General features: G+C 34.8%; 1 protein-coding gene and 1 long non-coding RNA gene across 6 annotated transcripts in view; one reads left to right on the top strand and one right to left on the bottom strand.

Annotated features, from left to right (window-relative positions):
* KRIT1 (KRIT1 ankyrin repeat containing) overlaps positions 1–25,339 on the top strand; it is a 43,282-nt gene that overhangs the window by 6,758 nt on the left and 11,185 nt on the right. For all 5 annotated transcript variants that reach the window (XM_039357722.1, XM_039357717.1, XM_039357718.1 and 2 more), the window contains 11 exons: positions 445–574; positions 1,524–1,767; positions 1,856–1,971; positions 3,100–3,243; positions 6,818–6,974; positions 7,775–7,882; positions 8,355–8,511; positions 9,782–9,933; positions 13,100–13,266; positions 13,450–13,537; positions 14,570–14,776. In XM_039357722.1, the coding sequence (XP_039213656.1) occupies positions 445–574; positions 1,524–1,767; positions 1,856–1,971; positions 3,100–3,243; positions 6,818–6,974; positions 7,775–7,882; positions 8,355–8,511; positions 9,782–9,933; positions 13,100–13,266; positions 13,450–13,537; positions 14,570–14,776 (1,670 nt within the window). The remainder of the gene's footprint in view (positions 1–444; positions 575–1,523; positions 1,768–1,855; positions 1,972–3,099; positions 3,244–6,817; positions 6,975–7,774; positions 7,883–8,354; positions 8,512–9,781; positions 9,934–13,099; positions 13,267–13,449; positions 13,538–14,569; positions 14,777–25,339) is intronic.
* Positions 7,520–9,893, bottom strand: LOC120314521. Its single transcript, XR_005558466.1, has 2 exons — positions 9,756–9,893; positions 7,520–7,812 (listed from the first exon to the last, which is right to left on the bottom strand). It is a non-coding gene; the product is annotated as an uncharacterized LOC120314521 (long non-coding RNA).

The raw sequence follows: 25,339 nt of genomic DNA, 5'->3' as shown, positions 1-25,339 counted from the left end.
ACTTAAGTTTGTTAGAGTATTTTAAGTTTACTACCAATTATCATTCATTGGATATTCATCTTCCCTAAAACGATTTGTTTGTTGTTATCTTTAAACTAGGAACTTTGGCTGTTTCTTTATTAACATCTTAGAGCCATAAGCCACATTTTTTCTTTTTGTGTAGATATTCACACTGACAGAAAAGAAGCAGGAGCAACCAAGAATCCATATTTGGTTAAAGTGATACTTGAAGATTTACAATGGCAAATTATGAGGCCTTTGTAAGCAATTTTTTCCCCCAGAAATGAATTACTGCAGTTGGATGATACGGCAGTAAAAGTATTTCTGTACAGTCTAAGGAGAATATGTTGAAAAATATACCTACAGAAATAAAAGTATATGTAAAATGTAAAAAGACAGCTAAAAGAAATTGCTTTACATTTTTAAAAATTCTTTTCTTTATAGATAATACAAAATATATTTACAGTCCTGGATGCCCAGTTTTCTACTGTTTACAAGACATCATGAGAGTCTGCAGTGAATCAAGTTCTCATTTTGCTACAATTACAGCTAGAATGTTACTTTTCTTAGATAAGTAAGAAATGTTTTGCAAAAGTACTTGATTTTAAAATTCTCTCTCTCTCTCTCTCCCCCCCCCACTCTCTCTCAGTAATTAACTTTTCTGAGATACCTAGTGCCTGGTGCATGGAATGGAGAAATGCATTTTGTATCAAATATGAAATAAAAAATATGGGATTGAAATTCAGCTGAACTTTTCTGATCCAGTTATAATGCAGATGAATGAAACTCAGAACACTTTAATAATTATAAGTTTCAGCTACCCCCCCCCCGACCCCCCCAACTCCGTGGAGAGGTCTGAGAGGGCAAATGAGGTGAGGCGTCAGTGTTTCTTATACCTTCTTCATGAATCAGCCTGCCTGTCCTCCTTACCCCTAGCTGATGGAGCTGTATGCTGCCACCTTTGAAGTCCAATGCAACATATTCCACAGGCTCAGCTGTCCCATTTGGGAAAGTAAAAGGAAAGGAAGCTTAGATAGATATGATGTAATATTGTTGAGTAAAAGGGCAGCAGCCAAATGGTGATGTTATTGTGTCTGAATTCAAGTATGACATATCCAGCTGGCCTATCCATTCCTTACATCTTGCTGCTACCTTTCTTTCCCCTACTTCTCCATAACTGCTGTCATCATATCCTGCCATTAGTGGCTTTGGGTTTTTCCCATTCTTCTCACTCTAAAATACTTCTGGTTGGAGCATATATGTTTCAGATCCATGCCCTGATGAAATGTTTTAGTCTAAATATGAACCATCCACAAATAGTTGTTCCATGCATGTCCCTAATGTATTTATATGTATATTCCTGCCAGAATTCACACTTTAAAAAGGGCATGTTAACAGAAATATTAACAGTATATGTAAAATGATCTCTACCATTTATAGGTGGGGCAGTGAGGGGCAATCATCCTGTTTTTTGTCTGATTATAAAGGTAATATTGATGAGTCTAACTCATTCTTTTCTGCAGATGGTTAGAAGAACGGCATTCGCAATCGCATTCAATCCCAGCTTTATTCAGACCATCTCCTTTAGAGCGAATTAAAACAAATGTTACAAACCCTGCCTATGCTGTTGAACCCGGACAGAGTGAGAGTTCCCTTCACATGGGATACACTGCGTTGGAAATCAAGAGCAAAATGCTTGCGCTAGAGAAGGCGGACTTGTGTATTTACAATCCTTTATTTGGATCTGATCTTCAATACACCAACAGAGTAAGAAGAAATAATTATTAATACTAGTTTTGGGCTTAATATTTTCATTTTGGGCTTTAAACTTTTTAAAATTCTGCAATATTTCCAGGTGGACAAAGTGGTTATAAATCCGTATTTTGGACTTGGAGCTCCAGATTATTCAAAAATACAGATTCCAAAACGGGAAAAGTGGCAGCGCAGCATGAGCAGCGTGATGGAAGACAAGTACTATGTTATTTTTATTCATTTTAATTATTTGTTTTTGTTTTAACCTGTCATAACTGACTCTTGGTGACTTTATATGCAAGTGCTCTCCATGCTGTCCTGACAAGCACAGCTTCTTTCAATTGTTGGATATTCATTTTTGTATCATGTTTTATATCAGGCATGTCAAACTCACGACATCACTTGACATTGCGCAACGTATTGCAACTTTTTCCCCATTTCTGGGAATAGGGTGGGTGCGGTTTGGGCGTGACGCATTCAGCCCACGGGCCGGTAGTTTGACATTCCTATTTTATATTATCAAGCCAGTGTGTTCTTTACTTGCCTCCTTCTTCTTGTTTCACTAACCATTCCTAGCATCATTGACTTCTCCAATGAATTTGTATGCATAACATGGCCAAAGTAAATCAGGTGTTAGCTTCTAATGATGTGTCAGGTTTTATACAATTCAGCATCTCTCTGTTGGTTGCTATGGCTGTCAATACGCAATAATTTATGCTAGCAGCACAGTGCAAAGGTGCCAATTTGAATTATATTTTCATACAAATAATTTTCATTTTCTTTTTTAAAAAAATGCCTTTAATAAGCTTATTTATTGATTTTATTATTGCTTTTGGTAGGGTGAAAGCTCTTTGGGGAAGAGGAATGGCACCTAAGTACCAATACCTAAACAAACTCTACTGATACAAAAATTTACACAGGATCACTCGTAGTTAATATTTGAATAGGAGCCCAAAAAGAAATTCTAGAGCAGTAAACTAGACTGGAAAGTCACAAAAACATGCTAAAAACAAACTGTTTCTAGTGCTGCCAAAAAACTATATACTGTAGATGAGTCTCTGAAAGCATTGGAAATTGAATTCAACATGAAGTAAACCTTTCTTATAGATAATATACAGAACGTACTTTTAAAAGGTTTTGTCAAAAGTGAATGGATTTTTAAAATGAAACATGTTACTGAACTAGATTTTTGAAATATAAATTTGGCATGTAATTTGTTCAAGTGTATTCACTTGTACCCTGCATTATAAAATTGATTCATATGCTATTTTGTGCACATTCATATCATATTCTGACTGCTTTCTATTGGGACACAATTTAAATATTACATTTTTTTATTCCTTTTAGGGAACGTCAGTGGGTTGATGATTTTCCTCTTCATCGCAGTGCTTGTGAAGGTGATACTGAATTACTGAGTCAACTTTTGGATGAAAACTTCTCAGTAAATCAGTTGGATAGTGATCACTGGGCACCTATCCATTATGCATGCTGGTGAGTTCGATGCAGTTGCAGATCAATCTAGAATTGTTCAGAATTAAACTGATTTTAATATGGAAAAAATTCATTGCAAAGCTTGTGACTAAAGTCACAATGCCATGTTTGGGTCTCCTTCCTGCATTACTCCTTGAGTGCCAAAATAGAGCTGATCCAACAGCCATCCATCTCCATCTCTGATATAGCCAAAGATTCCTGGACGGAAAAGCATGTCAAGTTGTGATAGATCAATAAAAAAGAATTGGTCTTTTAATGGTGTAGATCAGCCACCAATATTCCAGGTTAACAGGAAAGTTACATCATCATTCAAAGATAGTCAAATGGTTTAGATTTGATTTTAGTGAGCTAATCACCTGAGATCATTGTATTTTGCTGAAGAGCCAATGGGAAACAACCAAGCCTCCTGCAAGAATTAACTTATCTCATGCAAATTTTGTAATTGTTCCTGGGGATCTTGTTCTTAGAATACAAAATCAGCATAGTCCGATAAAGTTTGTGTTGCAAGGACATTTTTCAGCTACAATTGGTGGATAGTTCTTGCTGTATGCTGTTCTGCACAGTTGGATCAACAAGATATCTGCCTCTTGCCCCCTGTTTGCTGCTTATAAACCCAATTGTATATAGCAATATCACTTAGAGTTAGACTTATATACCAATTCATAGTGCTTTATAGCCCTCTCTAAGCAGTTTAGAGTCAACATTTTGCCCCCAATATCTTGGTGTGTTTGAAAATCCCCCCCCCCCGATCCCCTACTAGCTCATAAGAATTTGAGGAGTTGTGGACTGGAAGACGACGTCCCAGCCATTCTGTTCTCCACTGAGGGGGAGACACTTTGTGTCAGCAGTTGAGGAAACAAAATCTGTTAGCGGCTGAGCTGCAACCACTCTTTCCAATAGTTTTCCTCAGATTTTCTAACTTGTATAGAATATTATTTTATTTGTCTCTTGGTAAAGAGTCAAAAGTGCTGATAAGTCCTGCTTCAGCTGAGTCTGGAAAATCTTCATTTAGTACGCAACTTTTTTGCCATTGCCAATAATGGGATGGGCGCGGTTTTGCTATAATGCATCCGGCCCGCGGACTGGCAGTTTGACACTCCTGATTTAGTAGATCCAATTGACTCCCATGGTCTCACTTTCTCAAATCCAGGGGTAGTGCAGTGGCTGCCTAGGAGTCATCTGGGACTAAGATGGTTGCTTGTTATAGCTGACCTAGAATTGAATAGAAGTTTAATCTTTTTGTGATAAAAGACTCTGCTGGACAAGATTTGAAACCAACCTAAATATGCTATCTTTTTAAATAACATCAGTAGGATGGTAAGTTGTTGAAAAGAAGAATCTGTTATGATTTAAGACACTTGGGAGCCATTCAGAAGCACATAGATCTATCTGGCCAGGCTGGCTGTATGTTGGCTTAGAAAAATTACTATTGCTGTCTTAAAATTACAGCATTTGATAGTACAGCTATTAAAAAAAATGCTGAGAGCAGTCTATTGTGTTTGCCATAAGCAGTTTGAATTACGAAGATTCTTCTGTAGCAGCTGAGGGAACTTTAGTATGTGTGAAGCTTACCCCATTTGTGTTAAAGTAGGGGTGTCAAACGGCCAGCCCATGGGCATATTTTATCATACTGAAGCCGCACCCATCCCATTGCCGGCAATGCAAAAAGAGCCGCGATACATCACGACATGTCATGTGACGTGGCAAGTTTGACACTTGTGCTTTAAAGAATATTCAGGTACTGTGGCATTTTGTCAGATTGTTTTACTTTTTCTTTACTTACTGCCCCAGATAAAAGGGTTAAATAGGCTGCTTTGATAGACATGAATAGTCCAGTATGATACTTTTACATATAAATTTATATACTGTATATCCGTTCATGTTTTATGGCTGAGGACTGCTCAAATAATGGAGATCAAAGTTTAAGCTGTATGCAGGCATTGTTTTGCCATATAGTCTATTGAATTTTCCCAGGGGAACTTGTTCCTCTTCTGATTTCAGCTTTTATCTTTAAGCTTGTTTTTAATTCCCAAGGTTGGTAGATGGACTAATTAGCTGGAATGAGAATCCATGAGGGAATCCTGACTCCCATTTTGTTCTTCCCTAACAGATAGGAATGTTCTGACAGCTATTGTTTTTCTGTTTCTGTTTGAAGGTTCCATTCTATGGAATTAAATTTGATTGAAATAAAGAAGCATCTGTTTTACTTACAGATCCATGTCTTGTAAAGCGTTCTATCTTTATTTGGCTGATCTCTGTAAAGAAGAGTCCAGGCTTATGACATATCACTTCTTTCTTTTCCCCACATCATTCAGGTCCACAAAAAATTCTTTATCTAAGCTTTTACCTTCTCATTTGTTTCACCCAAAGTAGTATAAATTGAATTTAAAAGATAGTCCCATTAAAAATTGCTAAAAATTAATGAGATAGTTAAAACAAAAGGAGATACAAGAAAATGTGTGGTACTGAGTGACAGCTTTGCTTCCCCTCTGCTCTGAGTGAATATTGCTGTAGTTGATTTTGTGAAGTGGGCAAAGTCTACCTTCCATATCCCATATTGGGAAGTTTGAATCCCATTAATAAGATTCCAGGAGAGATTATTGTGCTACAATGTAAATCCAGTTGAAGCCATATTGGATATATGTCCATCATCTACACCAGACATGTCAAAATCATGACATCATGTGACGTTGTGCAACGTATCAGGACTGTTTTGCCATTGCCAGCAATGGGATGGGCACAACTTCCACATGATGTGTCTGGCCCGCGGGCCAGCAGTTTGACACCCCTGATCTACACTTATATACTATCCCCATGATAATAATAGTATTTCAAAAACTTCTGATGATATTTATTCATTGGTGGTGAAAAGATGTTCTGGCAACTCAAGTATAATTTGTTTTGTGGAGTCTTGGCTAATCTCACCTGGTTGTGAGACTGCGTTGCTGCTGTTAAGAGCTGCCTTCCTGCTGTAAAATATCTTGAATCTTTGTTGAGAATGATGGAGATTCCTTTTTTTTTTTAGCCATTTGCAGTCAGACAAGAATGGTAAGGTATTAATTTGTCTGGGCCTCATAGTAGAAGCCTCAACATTTCCCTGTGGCTTTTTATAATTTTGGTTATATTCACTACTGACCATTAGAAAGAATGAGATAATTGATTTTATTCTTGTTGGAACGTATCAGGCATAGATGGCTGCCTTATGCTAGGTTGTATATATGTTATATGTTCAACCCTTTACTGGAATTTAAACTCAGAGGCTGTGAACATTTTATTGAAAAATTTGGATGTAGTGATAGATAAAAATATCTGGCCTTCTTAAGATATTGAAAAAAAAACTTCATTTAGAATCCTAAATAAAGGCATAAGCAACTTATTTTTTATTAGATTTCACCTATATTCTGAGGAAGGCAGGGTATTCAAAAAATCTGTTGTGTTGTTTGGATAATTGATGAGCACATATTTTATGTATTTATTTTTATTTTTTTCATATAGGTGCCTATCTCACAAGGAAGTGACCCTAGTTGCATAAAATAAAATCCTTTATTTTCTTCTATTTCTTTTCTTTCGGCAGGTATGGAAAAGTAGAAGCAACACGAATGCTGTTAGAGAAAGGAAAGTGCAATCCAAATTTGTTGAATGGACAACTCAGCTCTCCTCTTCATTTTGCTGCTGGTGGTGGTCATGCTGATATTGTTCAGATTCTCCTAAACCATCCAGAAATTGACAGGGTAAGATTTTTTTTTGCCAGCTGCAGGTAAACTTGCTTAAAGGGATACATTTTGTCCTTTGAATTACAAAAGTAGGTGTGCTTTTCGGTATCACAGTGGTATACTAAAAAGTTAAGATTCTAAAGGAAGAAGCGAACTTTCCTGTGGTATTTCTGATTTGCTATCGCTACAGTAAAGATTGACATCATTGCTAGCCTTTGAACAATATATGTAATTGACCTTTTCCCAGGAAGAACTGGAAAAGTTTCAAAAGTGCTTTTATTTACATTTAGAAGTGGTTTGAACTTCAAACCTAAAAGATCCAGATCTTAATTGTTGGAAATGGAAAGCCTGATGAGTATGAGACATTTAGATGATAACTTAAGAAGGCTTTTGGAACAGGAAAAGTATTGTACATGTTGCAATTCTTACCCAAACTGCAATAATAATATAGCAGATATTTTACAGGAAAGCAATCTCAAGTACAAGTCCCTGCAGTTCTACAAATGGATGGAAAAGACACCTCTCTGAAATCCTGGAGAGATCAGGAACTTTTGTTATGTTGGAAACACCCCCCCCCCCAAAAAAAAAAAAAAGAAAGAAAAGACAATATAAACATATCCAAAATCTTATAAAAATTACTTTTTGTGACTATTTTGTGAGATTTCAATGACTTTTTAAAAATTATTAAATAATAGTGGTGTAAAAATATATGTAAAAATTCCTGGGTTAGATAAACTCAAGTCTCACTAAAAGGAATACCATTTGATTTTATATTTACAAAACTGTATTTTTGAAAGTTGTCTTATTTCTGTTTATAGCACATCACTGATCAACAAGGAAGAACACCACTGAATATCTGTGAAGAAAACAAACAAAATGAGTGGAAAAAAACAGCTATGTTACTTAAAGAGGCCATTAATAAACAAGTAGGTATAATGTTTCTAATATTATAATATCTACATTTTATAGGTTAAAAAACGTTTATATCAAGTATAATGACCTATAATTTAATTGACTGATTTTAGACCACTATAGCAAGGCCAAGAACTAAAATCTCTGTTAAAATTAATAATGTAATTTAATAAATAATGGTTTTCTAAAACAGAGCAGGCTGTTTCTTTTGCATTTTAATTTTATTATATTGCTTTCTATCAGTATGATGTGATTTCAGTAGATTAAAACAAACTTTTCTGAAATTCTTGGAATTTTATTGTGAACTCTACTAATGCTTCTCCTGACTTTGTGCATAGAAAACGGGATGAACGATCATTCTTGACCTTGTCTTGTACTTTGGGGATGCTCATACATTGTAAAAGGGAAAGTTCCGATAACTATGTATTTTGTTTTGTTATTAATACTATGCAAAATTTGCTGATCTTCACCTTCAATTTTCCATAGTATGAAAAAGTACGAATTTATCGAATGGATGGTTCATATCGTTCTGTGGAATTGAAATACGGAAACAATACTACTGTGCAGCAGATAATGGAAGGCATGCGTCTTTCTCAAGACACACAGCAATACTTCACTATTTGGATCTGTTCTGAAAACCTTAGTAAGTAATTAAAAATGCTTTAATTCTTTCTGAAACATGTTGATTTTAGAGTACATTTTTTCTTTTACTTTCAATAGTTTCAACAGCAGTAGAAATTGTATACAGGTAGTCCTTGACTGTGACCACAATTGAGACCAAAATTTTTGTTACTAAGTGAGACAGTTGTTAAGTGAGTTTGCTCCATTTTATGACCTTTCTTGTCACAGTTGTTAAGTGAATCACTGCAGTGGTTGAGTTAGTAACATGGTTATTAAGTGAATCTGGCTTCCCCATTGATGTTGCTTGTCAGCAGGTCACAAAAGTTGATCACATCATCCGGGAACCCTGCAGCCATCATAAATATGTATCAGTTGCCAAGCTTTTAAATTTTGATCAAGCAACAGTGGGGATCCTACAATAGTCATAACTGTGAAAAACAATCACAAGTCACCTTTTTCAGTATAATTTTGAACAGTCACTAAATTAACTGTTATAAGTCGAGGACTAGCTGTACTTAAATTAATTTTTAATGGCAACTGGGCAAAGCCCTTAAATCTTATAAACTCAGTTTGAATGACTGTAGAAGCTAGGAAGATCCTAATGACATTAATAAAAAGAATGACATTCTTTTTGTTTGACATGATTTGAAACAAGAACGTGGAGATTCAGATTCTCACCAATAAAGATAGGAGGAAAATCTTATTCAGCTGAGCAGGGTTTTTTTTTACACAAACTAAAAGCTATAATTTAAAATAAATATAGGTTTTTTAAGCAAACTGCAAAAGCAATTCAGGCTTTGAAATTAGTTGTGTAGTAAAAGAATAGAATTTACTTTAAAACTTAGTGTATGGTTTGAATATAAGCAGTACATTTTGGACCTGTTAAGTGAAATTAAATTCTATTTTATTCCACTCCTGATCATGAAAGAAGGATGAGGATGGCTTAAGATGAGACATTTCATGCCATTTTTCTTTGTGTACCAGAAATTAAATTATACTTCATAGTGAAAATATTATCAGAATTTGTGGGAAAAAAAATGATCAGCCCTATTTCCTCAACTCAAAATGGAGCATTAATATGACTTGCTGGTATGAAAAAGCAGAATTATGAATTACAAATTTTATATTGATTCAAAAAGGTGATTTCATTTCCAAGTATTTAGAATTTAAATTTAACTTGAGGAATAATTTTTGAATTCCTTCCTCTTTTAATCAGTATAACCTTTAAAGCTAAAAAGCTGTCAAATATATGACTTTGGTATGTACCTTTAAATAGAGCTGTTGTTGTATAGGTCTCCAGCTGAAGCCGTATCATAAGTCTCTCCAACATGTTCATGATTGGCCTGAAATACTCACTGAATTAACAATCGTGGATCCTCAGAGGGAAACACCTCAGCTGTTCTTGAAAAGAGATGTGAGACTACCTTTAGAGATTGAAAAAAAGGTTGGCATTACAAGTTACTCTATGTCACATGCAGGGTTAAAACCAGAGTATGAAACTGGAAGCCAATCAGTAAAGTGCTGTCTGAATGTTCCAGAAATTATTTTATGCACACACTTGACAAAACAAATGATCTTGTTAAAAAAAAGAGGATGGGATACTTCCTACGCATCAGACTAATGAGCTATAAAAACCGACTACTATCATTAACTACTAATTTTTGTTTGTTTGTTAAATATTTGTCATCTGCTGATTTTTAATCAGTTTGTATATTTGCTTTTTTAATAACTACAAAATTATTTGTGACTTTGAACCAAAGTGGCATACCGTCAGTCTTTTGAAATAGGCCAGGTTGGGAAACAGACTCCACAAAGATTACTTTATTGTTGCAATGTGTAGTAATAGAATCTTGAAAGCTCTGCTCTCATATACCAAAAGGAATCAAGGTGGGACAGTCTTAGGTGTTTTTTTTTTCAACCTTTCCTCTCTTTCAGGGCTAAGCTAATGTAGCCACTCTTACAGCCCCTTGTCAAGGTTATCTTGGTACCACTGTATAACCTACACATATTCCATCTGTAATGTATAAAAAAAATCCAGATTTCACTGATTTTAATTATTATGAAACATCAGTTATTTGTGGTTATTTAAATATATACAGTTTTTAAAATGCAGTAATGTGCAGTACATCTTCTGAAGTAAATTTGTAGGATTTATTTCCTGAAAATATATATATATATATGTGAATATATATGAATATATATGAATATATATGAATATATATATATTCATATATGAATGAATGACTGCAACAACAAGCTGGTTATTGTTTTTTCTCCAGAAGTATTTATATGATTCCTCTATTATACAACAATTTTTAAAAAGCTAAGAAATTAACTTTTATGATAAGATCAAACTAATTGTTTCCCTCTATTTTTTTATAAAGTTTTTTTGAGTTTTATAAGGTTAGGGAAGGGATGGGGTCAGTATGGGGATTGAGGTTCGGGGTGGGAATCAGGATTGGGATTGGGACAGGAATGGGAACAACAATGGGGTTGTCCCCCATTAACATTTTCAAGCTTTAGTAAATAGACTATTGTCAGGGCACATATATTCAATAACACTAATTAATATAATAGTAAATAGCTATGATGAATATGATAAACAATAATCATAAACAGTATCAGTTAGTCAATACATATCATTCATCTTACTAGTATATATTCATGATAACGTATCACATACATTTCTCACTAGTTCGTTTTCCTAACCATTGGTAAAAATTATTCTATGTTTTGAAATAAACTGAATCTTCTTTCTCTTTAATCTCTAAAGTTAATCTATCCATTTCTGCGCATTCTAAAATTTTCATAATTAAAATCTGTTCAGTTGGTAAATTTTCATTTTTCCAGTATTGGGCAAATGCTATTCTCGCTGCTGTCAATATATGCAATATTAAATACTCCTTCTCCTTCTCATACTTGGCTTCTAGTATTGCTAACAGAAACAGTTCTGGTTTAAATTCTATCTGTATTTTAGTCATCTTTTCCAACCATGTATGAATCTTAAGACAGATTTTTTTGCTCTAGGGCATAACCACCAGATATGGCAGTGATGGCGAACCTTTTAGAGACCGAGTGCCCAAACTGCAACCCAAAACCCATTTATGCATCGTCAGGTGCCGGGTGGGTGTGGCCCTTGGCTGGGTGTGGCCCATTGGCTGGGTGTGGCCAATTGGGAGGGTGTGGCCCATTGGGTGGGCGTGGCTGTGGTGGTAACGGCAGACTGGGTGAGACTAAAAAGTTCAATCAATCAATGCCAACTTTGCAAGATCTTCCCCCCCACAAGAAGTTGAAATTGACTGATTGATTGAAACTTTTTTTTTTTTTTTTTGCACACGGCGACGGAAGCCTAAAGCAAAAAGGTTTTATAAAACTCAGCTGAAGGCCAAGGACTGGGGCGACAGTGCACGTGCCCACAGAGAGGGCTCTGAGTGCTGCCTCTGGCACCCGTGCCATAGGTTCGCCACCACTGAGATATGGTAATAAGTACCTGGCTTTTGTTTACATTTCCAACAATTATTCGAAGTGTTTTTAAACATTTTCGCTAGTCTTACTGGTGTCATATGCCATCTATAAAACATTTTATACAAATTTTCTTTATACGAAGCTGCTTTAATCAATTTAATATTTCTATCCCATAACTTTTCCAATCTTCTAAATCTATAGAATATCCAAAAAAAATTGCCCATGTTATCATTGTTTCTTTTACTTATTCTTCTTTCATCTTCAAGTTTAGAAGAAATCTGTAGAGTTTCTTAATCAGGTTTTCATCTGTTTTTAACAATATTTGATCAAATTCTATATGTTCTTTATAAAATCCCGTTGTCTTTGCATCTTTTTAATATCTTGTTTGAATTTGCAAATAAGGCCACCATGCTAAGTCAATACCGTCATTGTAAATCTTGTCCATCTTTCAATTTTCCTTCTTTCTCCAGAATATCTTTGTAAGTGATAACTTTGTCGTAGTTAATTAAATTTGGATAAGCAAAAGCTTCCATTGTTGAAAGCCACTTAGGTAGTTTAATATAATTTTTTTGTTTTATTCTTTCCCATTCTAAAAAAAGTACATTCCTTATAGAGTGGTTTTGGAAGTATCTGTGTGTGTTATTTTTCCTGTATCATAGAAAGGCATGCCAACCAATTTGTAAGTCATGCTCTTCTAGGTACAGTAGTCTTTTGTTTCTCAGCGTTATTCATTCATTCATTCATGGTAAAATGGCTGTTTGATAATATAGTCTCCAGTTCAGGAGTCCAAATCCTCCCGTCTTTAGCTTCTTGTAACATTTTCAATTTAATTCGTGCTTTCTTCCCTTGCCAAATAAATCTCAATATTTCCCTCTACTGATAATTGACCCAAAGTGCAAAACATCTGATCATTATTTATATTCCACTTTGAGCATCTGTTTGCTTTAATTAGCTGTTAGTTGCTTTGAATCTTAGATATGGAGTGAACTTGGAATTTAAAGAATGAATATATTGGCTTGTTACTGAATATAATAACATAAACGTGATTTCACAAATTCAGTATTTGAACTTTGGCTTAATTTGACAGTGATTCAATTATATATACATCGATCCATATAATATATCTTTACTTTACATGTTTTCAGATTGAAGATCCACTGGCGATTCTTATCCTATTTGATGAGGCCAGGTACAATTTACTGAAAGGGTTCTATGCCTCCTCTGATGCCAAGCTGATCACACTTGCAAGCCTTTTGCTGCAAATTGTCTATGGAAATTATGAAAGTAAAAAGCACAAGCAGGGCTTCCTAAAGTAAGTGCATTTAAATTACTGATATTTCATTGTTTATTTAATAAAATGTTCATAAAAATGTACTATGATATATTTTATATTTGAAACTTTTAGTGCATATTATTTCTCACTTATCTCTTTCTTAAGGCAAATATGTTTTATTTTTTTCAAGTGTTCTATAATATGTCTGATTTTAATTTTTAGTGAAGAAAACTTGAAATCTATAGTACCAATCACCAAATTAAAGAGCAAGGCACCTCACTGGACAAATCGAATTCTTCATGAATATAAGGTAAGAAGCTTATTATAATGTTATAATTACAACATTATAATTTCAGAAATTCAAGCCCTTTTGGAAAAAATAGCAAATCTTATGGAAATTTAAAACAGAACTTGCCTAAAACAAAAGTACTGTATGTAAGTCATTTTTTAAAAAATGGAATGGGTTACTACAATTAGAGTATTATTTTGTGATCACACTGAACACACAAAGATACAGTGGTGCGCAAAAGATTAACCAAAATTATCAGGAAGATAAACTGTAGGAAAAATTAGAAGATTTGATGACTCTTGAAGTTGTAGAACTAGATGATCAGAGGAGGCTAAGTTGTTGAAGATTCAAGATTTTTTTAAAAAAATACTAATCTAGAATCTATATAATAACTATCATATAATGTGGTGATGATCACTAATTTAGAGTTCTTGAAAGCAAGTTATTGGAAGATAAGCCTGACTAAATGTTACTTGCAGATCACAGACACAACCTGGAAGAGTATGCATATGGATGCTGGTTTTTAGGAATGAAGGCAAATATATTATAAGTGTCCCAGGATAATGTTGCAGGATCCAATCTGAGTCGGTCACCCAGACCAGAGATTTGTTCTTCCAAGCTTTCCGACTCATACTGGAGCCCATCCTCTCAGGGAACTTCTCAGTCTCCAAGATGTGGAGATTCTCAGCTTCTCAATCCTGGAGACTGAGAAGTCCCCTAAGGATGGGTTCCAGCACAAGAACCAAAGCTTGGAAGAACAAACCTCTGATCCCAGTGACCGACTCAGATTGTATCCTGATTTTTATGATTTTATGTATTTCCTGCCAATGTACTGAAAAAATACAAAATCTTTTGGTTTAACATTTAGATCAATCCACAGCTTATTAGATACAGAATTTAATTTCTTTAACTGTTTATGCTTATTTGAAACTCAATAGCACATTCATTTTTACATGGGTTTAAATTTTTTTAAAGCTTTTAAATTTCAGATAAAAGCTAAAACTATAAAACTAAAACTATATCCTTTGCGGGCATGTCAACTTGTATTTCCAGAGTCTCAGTACTAGCGAGGGTGTGAGTAAAGAAATGCATCATCTGCAACGCATGTTTTTGCAAAACTGCTGGGAGATTCCTACATATGGAGCTGCTTTTTTCACAGGACAAGTATTCACAAAGGCAAGCTCAAGCAATCATAAAGTCATCAGAGTTTATGTAGGCATAAATGTCAAAGGGCTCCACCTTCTAAATATGGAAACAAAGGTATGCGTGGTGTTTTTGTTGCAATACTTATTAAGCATTATTGTTGAATACAAAGGATTTAGAAAGGTGATATATAGAAACATTCAAAGGCATTTCTTTGACATTGGTGTTTCTCAAGGTCAGCAAGTTTAAAATGTGTAGATGTCAACTCCTAGTATGCTGATTGGGGAATTCTGGGAGTTGAAGTTCATACATCTTAAACTTGCTACATTTGAAAACACTGCTCTAGGATAATTCCAAATTAGTTGACAGTTTCCTAAATGTAGTATGAATGTTACTGATATTAAGTTAGCTAGATGTCTTGCTGTATATATTGATTGAAAAGGGTGAACAAACCATTCCAGTCACAACCAGCTTTTAGAGGTATACAATTTTAAATGAAAGTGCAATAAGCATGAAATCAATCTGTCAATAGTTGCAATCTATTCCCCAAATTAAAACTATTTCCATTTATAAAGGGACAAACATCCCAGGGCTTATTTGAACAGCTAAGCCTTTATAGACTTTCTGAATGCCAAAGAGTGAGGAAGCCATTTCAATATCCAGTGGAATGCTGTTACAAAGGAAAAGAACAGAGCTAAAGAATCAATGCTTCTGTGGCTCCTGAAAACCAAACTCATGAGTGACTCATGAGTTTGCAAGAAAACAACCAAGATTAGAAAGCTCCAAGGACCCCACAAACAAATAAACAAACAAACGACCCAGGGAGAGACTACTTATTTGACCTTATTCTTTGGAAAGATATTATCCAGAATAAATAGTCCTTCAGATATTCATGATCTGAACCCACATAAGGCTTTCAAATTGGCAGCCTGTGCTTGAATTGCAGTCAGAAGCCAATTGGGGACCAGTGCTCCCAAAGTAATGGTTGATATGTGCACAAGAAGGAGGGTTGTGACTACTTGGACACTGCAGTCTGGATCAGTTGTAGCTTCTTAAAGACTTATGTAAAAGCCTCTAGCCATAGCTGCCTCCTGCTTGTTGTATAGGAATTGTGGATCTAGAAAGGTTTTGTACCACTACTTTATATTGTTTTTTTAGCTAATTTAATTTAAATTATATTGAAAATGCTACTCATGGAAAGAAAAAAGGAAGTTCAGTAGAAATAGAAGGATTTCCTCATATTTAGTGATTTTTCTTATCTTGAATTAGTTCTTTGTAATTTATTCACCAATAAAAATTTGTTTCCTTTGAAGATACTTCAGACTTTAGAAATTATTTCCATTTCCATTTTTGTTTGTTTTTCAAGCATCCATTTCTTTTAATGAAATAATAACAATACTACAGAAAATATTTATAGTTACTTTTAAAAAGTGAATGTAATATGGCCAATATGAATTCTTTTATTAAAAGCTTTACAAATTTATTACAATATAAACCCCCCCACCCCTCACCCATTCCCCCCTCCCCCACTTCCCAGAGCTGATTACAGGGTAACAAATAAACAAACATAATCTAATTAACATAAACCAACGATACTATCAATCAAAACCATAACACACTTTAACTCCTTCTCAAAACAAATATTAACAAATTAAAACAAAAATAATAATATAATTAAAACTATTAATAATTATCTAAAATCTACTCAAAAGCAAGGTAATACTTTTCAGTTTCATATTTCTTTTGAATATAATCAATCCATCTTCTCCAAACCATAATGTATCTTTCTTGTGAATGATCCTTCAAGTAGGTGGAGATTTTCGCCATTTCTGCTAAATTAGATACCTTAAGTATCCATTCTTCCAAAGTATGCAGTGAGTTTTTCTTCCAATATTGCCCCACCAATAATCTTGCAGCTGTTATAAGATTCAACATCAAATTGATTTCTTTAACATCAAAATCTACAATAAAACCCAGCAAAAATAATTGCGGAGTAAACTTTACCTTTCTCTTAAAAATCTTTTGAATATTCCACCAAATCTTAATCCAAAATCTTTAATATCTCTATAGGTCCACCAGATATGAAAATAAGTTGCATCTAAATTTCCACATCTCCAACATTTGGGCTGTAAATTCGGATACATGCGAGACAACTTTTGGGGATCCAAATGCCATCTATAAAACATTTTATAAAAATTTTCTCTTAAATTTTGCGCTCGAGTAAATTTTACATTTCTAACCCAAATTGTCTCCCATGTATCCAATGAAATTGGATCCTGAATATTTTGCGCCCATTTAACCATACAATCTTTAACTAACTCCATTTCAGAATCCAATTCTATTAAGGCACTATAATTTTTTTTTATATGAGCTCGACTTTGATTTTTAATCTGTTTTACCAAGTTCACATCCTCTAAAGTGATACCAACCTTTTGATCTATACTCCATCTCACTAACAATTGATTATAATAAAACCAAGAATATACAATATTTTCTTGCTTCAACTCGGTTAAGGGCTTTAATTGCCAATGCTGCCCAACCAAACTAAGTAATTCCTTGTAAGATATCTTATCCAAATTTACTCCCCTAGATACTCCCTCTATCACGTGTCCAGGAATCCCCCAAATTGGAATTTTATAATTTAACCTATAATAATATTTCTTCCAGACATGCAACAAGGCACTTCTCAAAATATGGGTTTTAAAAACGTGATCAACTTTTTATCATAAATTAAATACGCGTGCCATCCATATAATAAATCCCATCCCTCAAGAGAAAGAATATTTTTATTTGTTAAGTTGAGCCAATCACTAATCAACGTTAAAGCCACCGCATCATAGTACAATTTTAAATTAGGCGCCTTTAGTCCTCCTCTTTCCCGTGTATCCTGCATAATTTTAAATTTACCTCTCGGCTTTTTCCCTGCCCAAATGAATTTGTTAATCCCCTTCTGGCATTCCTCCATATTAGCATCTTTTTTCAAAATAGGTATCATCTGAAATAAAAAAAGAAACTTTGGAAGTATATTCATTTTAACTGCCGAGATTCTCCCCAACAAAGATAATTGTAATTTTTTCCAATCATTTAAGTCCTTTTGCACTTTTACCCATAATGTGTCATAATTATTTTTATACAATTTAACATTAGAAGCTGTTATATATACTCCTAAATATTTAACCTTTCTCACTATTTCAAAACCTGTTAATTTAACCATAATATCCTTTTCCTTCATAGACATATTTTTCACTAATATTTTAATCTTATTATTATTTACCTTAAAACCAGAAACCTTCCCGTACTGAATTAAAATTTCAACCAAATCCCTAACCGAATCTGTCGGTTGAGATAATGTCACAACCAAATCATCAGCAAAAGCTCTCAACCTATAATCATTCTTATTTATTTTTATTTCCTTTATACAAGGTGACTCCCGAATTTTGATAAGTAAAATCTCCATTGTTAAAACAAATAACAATGGTGATAAAGGACATCCCTGTCTTGTACCCTTTTCAATTTTAAATGCTTCTGTTAATCCTCCATTAACTATGATTTGTGCAGATTGTTGTTGATATATAGCAACATTTGGGGTCGAACGACCATTTCACGGGGGTCGCCAAACAAGGCTGTCCGCCATTTTTTCCCCCTTTTCTTTGGCCAGGCCCCTGGCACCCGGTGATGTATAAGTGGTTGGGGGTCACCACAATATGGCGAACTGTATTATGGGGTCGCGGCATTAGAAAGGTTGAGAACCACTGATATATAGCCTTAAGGGCAGATGAAAATTTGTCCCCAAAATTCATTTCCTCTACTACTCTGAATAAGAATTGCCAATCTAATTGATCAAAAGCTTTTTCAGCATCTAAAAAATCAAAGCTGCGGGAATTTGATTGTTCTTGTCTAAATATTCAATTAGATTAACAATTTGTCTAACATTATATTTCATATATCTTCCAGTTATAAATCCAGATTGATCACTATGAATCAATTGCTTCAAAACTCGCATTAATCTATTTGCCAATATTTTTGAAAAAATCTTATAATCTCAAAAGAGATATAGGCCTATAATTTTTGGGCTGAGTCAAATCTTGGTCCTCTTTTGGAATCAATGATATAAAAGCCCTTCTCCATGATGGAGGTACCTCTGCTCCCAACAAAATATTATTAAAAAGTTCCTTCAATGGTTCTATCATTTCTTCAGATAACATTTTATAGTAAATTGCTGTTAATCCATCTGTACCTGGAGCCTTACCAACTTTTAATTGTTTAATTGCCCAAATAATCTCTTCAGAAGTAATTAAACCATTAATCTCATCTCTTTGATCAATAGTAAGTTTAGGAAAATGTGATTCCTGTAAGTATTTTTCTATACCTGAAACTTGTATGATTTCACTAGCATATAACTTTGAATATAAATCTAAAAAACTCCTTTTAATCAAATTTTGTTGATAAACTTCTTTACCTTTATAATTTATTTTCTCTATAATCCTTGATTTCTGTTTCTTTCGTAGTTGGTAAGCCAACCACCTACCAGGTTTGTTTGCGTTGCAAAATGTATTATATTTCATATACCTCAAATTAATTGCAATCTGATCAGATATTAACATATTAAATTGCTCCTTAAGCAAGATAATAGAAGCCTTTAAATTATTGTCCAATGGATTTAATGTAAGAGCCTTTTCCTTAGATTTAATCTCTACTTTCAATTCTTTATGTTTCTACATCTGTTTGCGTCTATGCGCATTGTTCATATGAATCAAGACCCCTCTCATATATGCTTTATTGGCATCCCATACCATTGGCATTGAAGTACCCTTATGCATATTCAAAAGAAAAAATTCCTTTAAATAATCTCTACATCTCTGTACATTCCCCTCATATCTAAATAAATTTTCATTCAATCTCCAAGTCCTTCTATTCCCATCTTCAGTAGATAACTCCATCCATACAGGACTATGGTCTGACAATATTCTAGGGAATATCTTAGCATTCTTCACCCTAGAAAAAAGATCATTAGTAATTAAAAAAAAGTCAGTTCTGGAATACGACTGATGCCTGTCCGAAAAAAAAGGTAAAGTCTCTTTCTTTCATATTCCATTCACGCCAAATATCTCTAAGTTCCAAATCATCCTTCAAATCAAAAAAAACTTTAGGTAATTTTGCATGATTAGGAGATTTGAAAGAGCCCTTCTTGTTTTTGCTTGAATCTAAAACACCATTCCAATCTCCCATCATAATTACTGATTTGTAATCCAACTGAATTATTTTATGATGTATCAATTTGTAAAAATATTTTTGTTGCTGGTTAGGAGCATATAGTCCAATGACGACTTCTCTTGCCATTTAATAATAATTCAATAATAACATATCTTCCTTGTGGATCAGAATCAATTAGCTTCGGTGATAAGTCTTTCCTCACATAAATGACTACTCCTGCTTTTTTCTGCGGCGCACAGGCTGTAAAGTGTACTCCCAGCCAGGAATTAATCAAATATTTTTCATCCTTTAAAGCAATATGAGTCTCTTGCAAACATATAACATCATTATTATGTTGTTTCAAGTAGTAAAATACTTTCTTTCTTTTCTATGGTGAATTCAAGCTATTAACATTCCGTGTCAGGAACTTTGCCATCTCTAGTGGCTTGAAGCCTTTGGAACACTGCATCTAAATCTGTAGTTGATGACTTCTTCAGTCTTGTTCCTCCCACTGGCTCAGAGGTAGCCGCCTGTGTTGTAATTCCAATATCTACCTTTTGTTCTTTTTCTCTGCGTTTATGGGCTGCACTGTTCCCTTGGATCTTCTCTTATCTCCAAACACTGTTGCATAAATTCAACCAACAACTCTTCTCCTGTTGGTGACATTGCTCCTGCAGCCAATTGTCCTTCAAACTTACATTCATTTCTTCTAGATCTTGGAGATGGTGGTGCACCTGCCTTCAGAACAGAAACGTAAAAATCTTTTGCTTTTAAAATTGTATTAAGTCTATAACGTGTTCCAACATAATTCACCACTATGCCAACATCCCATCTAAATTGAACCTGTCCTTTCTTAAGCTCCTCAGCCAAAAAAGCAAAATCCTTTTTTCTAAGAATTTTTGGAAGTATCTCTTTTAAAATTATAACATCTTGAGCTGCAATTTGAAATCTTTGCTTATAAAAAGCCTGTATAATTTCATTACGAAGTGATCTCCTGGAAAAATAAACAACTATATCTCTTGGTAAATTTCTCTGCTTCGCAACCCATGAATTAACTCTAAAAAAATTTTTTATATCTCTCAACATTTCTTCAGGATCACATCCCAAAATGGAGGCTAATTCTGCTGCAATTTCTTCTTTCAAATTCTCTTGCACATTCTCCTTCAACCCTCTTATTCTCAAAGCAAACTCCATATCTCTGTATTGTGACATTATAATTTCATTCTGTGCTGCATCCACATTATTTTCAACTCTTTCAACTGTTCCTTCTAATCTTTCAACATTTCCAACCACCTCATCCACCCTATCATCCAGGTGTTCTACGTGGGCCGCAAGCCCCTGAAGAGCCAGCACAATATCTTCCCTCATTTGATGATTTTTCTCCTCCAAAAGCTCTGCTGTCTCAAACTTAATCTTTTGCACAGTTTTTTCCATAACATCCTGTACAACATTCTGTACAACATTCTGTATATCTTTAAGTGTGAGTACTTGAGATGGGGGAGAGGGTGGAGAGACTTAGGCTTAGGTTGCTGTATAGTCTGTGTTACTGGAGAGGAAATTGAAACTTTAAGAAGAGAAGAAATTCCATGGCATTTTGAAGCCATTTTTTTAAAAAAAGAGATGAGAAAAAAAAGAAAAAAATCACTTCTTATAACAAAATAAAATAAAGGGGTAATAAAAACAAAAACAACTCCCCCTTACTCAAAAAAAGAGAAAAATTCTTTAAGTAAGCAAAATCTGTTACATTATTGAAACTTTGTTGCCAAGTAAAAGTAAAAGTCCTCAAACAAAGAAACGGGATTCCTCCGCCATTTTCCCTTTCACTCCAATCGTTAAAATAATAGCTGGAGAAGACAATATTTCTTTCTCGAGTTAAAGTTAAAATTAGCACAGTTCTGATGCTCCTGAATAGCTCCGTCTGCTTTAAATTTCACTTACAGTTCTTTCTTATGTAGCAGATGTGGAAGCAGCATCTAGCTTCGTTCTCCGCTGGAGAATAAAGGCGTCTAGAAATGCGGAGTTATTCTGGACTCCGAAGGAGCTCTCACCCTTCGTCTCCCAAAAAATAATCTCTGGGAGACTAGAGGAGCTCGACTTCTATCCAGAAAAAACTCACCTTTTTCCTTTGCCCGGGAAGAAAGTTCTGAGCCGCAAAACAGCTGATAGTCGCTGTCTTGCCAGCTCTTACACAATCCCGAGACGGGCGGCTAAAAAAAAAGCCGCCATCGGTGCAGCAAATGCCACTGGAAGCCGGCCAATATGAATTCTTAATACAGTCACATGTTTTATCTGACAATTATCTGAAAGGCTTTAGATATTGGTACCAAGCTAATATTCTGTGCACATCCTTGATATGGCTAGTTTAATTCATGATGGACCCTGGGTTGTTTGGTTCAATTCATAGGAAAAGAAACTCTAAATATTAAAAATCCCAAGATCATATTTTCTTACTCGAAAGTAGTCAGTATTGACCCCCAATGATTGATGGTTTTATCCAAGGGTAAATGGCTGGAAGTTAAAAAGATGTTAGTAGATGATTGGGAGTCAATAGGCAATCAATAAATCCTGGAAAATCAATAGGGATTATTTAGTCTATGGAGTTTCTGTTGAGTTCCACCCCAGTTCTTAATCCTGAATGTGAGGTCATTAATGATGAAGCAGTGTTATTCAGGATTGAATGATCAGCCACCAGCTGATCATACTCAGCCTTGAGTATTTTCATATAATAAATGTTTGGGGGGTCAATAATGAATCTGAAAATTCATGAATTGATCAACTGAAGATTTTGGGGATTCCTGACTTATAGATAAGCTTTCTATTCCAGGCAGCACAGTTTCAGGCATTGCCAAAAGCACAGGTTTAGAGGGGAAAGATTTAGTGGGGAAAACATTTGTCCCTTTTGGCATCAGAGTGTGAACAATAGTAATTTTCACCTACTAAGTAATTTTCTCCTATAAGCAACACATTAAGCTTACTTCCCTAACTGGCTCTGATGTATAGGGGATGCTACATTATCACACCCAAAGGATAGAATTGGCTCCTAGAAAAATCAGTGAAGAAATGGAAGAGGAAAACAGATTAACATAAGAGAAAATAGTTAAATAGCACCCATTTGCTATACTGCACAAATATATTTTGTTTTATTGATTTTTTTAAAAAAAACAAGTTTTATTGATTTTTTTATTTTTACAGCAAGGTGCTTGAGAAACAATGTGGTGATGGGGTAATCAATCATCCAAAAACAAAATCATACATATATAACTCAGGTTAAATCATTAGAAACTCCCTCTCTATTTCCCTCAAATAATGTAATTGTTAGAGAATTTTAATTTCTCTATTGGTAAAAAAATAAATCAGAAGCTCTCACAGTTGACTGCATTTAGCTGATTCAAAATAACTTTATATTTATATAAAAATATTTACAATACCATTCTTCTTTACAGCAACATAGCTTAACGAAGACTTCTTACAGAGACAGACCAGAGACAAAACTTGAGACTGGAAATCCAGCTCCTAACTCAATACTCTTTTTGCACAGACTCAGTAGCACTTTCTTCACATTGGCTGACTGAGTTACCACATGACTCTTCCTGTTCATGAATATTCCAACACTCCTCCCTTCATGACAGGAAGAGACATCAGACCTATTGACTTAATACATTCTTAAATTGTGAAAAACCTTGTGCCACTAACCTGGCCTTATACTGTATATCATTATTTGGCAATGCATTTTTCTTATATACCCACTTACAACCCACAGCTTTGGTTCCCTGTGGCAAAGTCACTGATTTAAATACTTCATGGTCTCCCATGGATTTCATCTCTTTATCCATGGCCTCCTTCCATTTTTCTTGTTCAGCTTTTGGTAATGCCAACACCTCTTTATAACTTCTTGGCTCATACCACACATTGCAAACCTTTACCTTGCTAGCAGAATACCTGTCAGGCGGAATTCCTTTGTTACATCGCTCTGACCTACGTGGTATTAACTGCTCCTGTGTCTCAATTCTTTCTGGCTTCATGTCTTGTTCAGCCTCTCCTCCCTGAACATTGACATCTTCAATAATGATTTTTTCATCATTAGATGAATTATTGTCACTAAACAGATCACCGTCATTAAGTGAGGCATACCCAGAATTTGCATTAATTCTGTCCCAATTTTGTTCTGCAAAATTAGCAGACCTTGAAATTATAATTCTTTTACTTCCATCGCTAAAGCGATATCCTTTTGACCCTGGCTCATAGCCCACAAACCTGAGCTTTCTTGCCTTTTGCTGTCCCTTTCTTCTGATTGCTTTTGGAATATGTACCCATGCAGTACTTCCAAAAATTCTCAAATGTGCCAGTGATGGCTTTCTCCCATATAGAATGGCATATGGAGTATTATTAATGGAGGAACTCCACAGCCTGTTAACTATATAATTGGCAGTCAATATGGCTTCTCCCCAATATGACCTGCTCATACCAGAATCCTCCAATAATGAATCTTTCATTGTTTGCAAAACACCATTCCTTCTTTCAGCTACACCATTCTCTGCTGCTGAGTAAGGATTTGTACGTCTGTGTCTTATCCCCAACTGCCCCAACCATTGTTGGAATTTAGTTGACATAAATTCAGTACCTCTGTCAGTTTGCAACTGACACACTTGTTGTCTGTACCTTCTCTCTACAAAACTTACCCACTGTTTGAATTGTTGTAGCACCTCTGTCTTTGCTCTAAGCAAATAGCAAAATGAATACCTGCTATAATCATCAACAATTACCAGTGCATATTTTGCTCCTCCCAAACTGGCTTGCATAGGTCCCACCAGATCTACATGGACCAGCTCTAGAACTCTTTTTGTTTGTCTTGTGCTATATTTACTAACTGGGAATGCCTTTGACTTCGATGCTTTGCATACTGCACAGTCCAAATATGTTTTGCATCCCTTCAAATTTAGCCCTTCTGCAAAATCTTGCATTTGCTGTAAAACTTTAAAGCTTGCTTGGCCAAGTCTTCTATGTAGAAGATGAACACATGAATCATGCTCTGCAATATTCTTAAATATATGGGAACATTGAACCTTTTGTCCCTGCAATACATATAGGTTATCTTCCTTTATGCCTTCTGCACAAATATTCCCATTCCTTTTGATGAGACATTTCCCATTTACAAAAATGACCTCAAAACCTTGTTTGTTTAAATTAGATACACTTAACAAATTATGTTCCATCTCAGGTACACAAAGCACATTGGTAAACTTGGATTCCAAATATGGAATTTTTACATCATGTAATTCTTCTGGCCCAAACGAGGCACACAACTTTCCTTAAATTCCATTGCAGCCATTCTGCTAATTCTGCCTTGTTCTTATACTTTCTAAACACAGGCAATTTCTTCCAGCTTTAAATTACAATGCAGTCCTTAGTAAGCTCTGGGCCCATAACCTGTTAGAGAATTTTAATTTCTCTGTTGGTAAAAAAATAAATCAGAAGCTCTCACAGTTG

This window comes from Crotalus tigris, unplaced genomic scaffold, assembly GCF_016545835.1.
Source record: "Crotalus tigris isolate CLP2741 ecotype Arizona unplaced genomic scaffold, ASM1654583v1 scf7180000018940.2059657, whole genome shotgun sequence".
NCBI classification, from domain to species: Eukaryota; Metazoa; Chordata; class Lepidosauria; order Squamata; family Viperidae; genus Crotalus; species Crotalus tigris.
The sequence above is the reverse complement of the archived record's forward strand: the minus strand, read 5'-3'. Positions and strand labels throughout refer to the sequence as shown.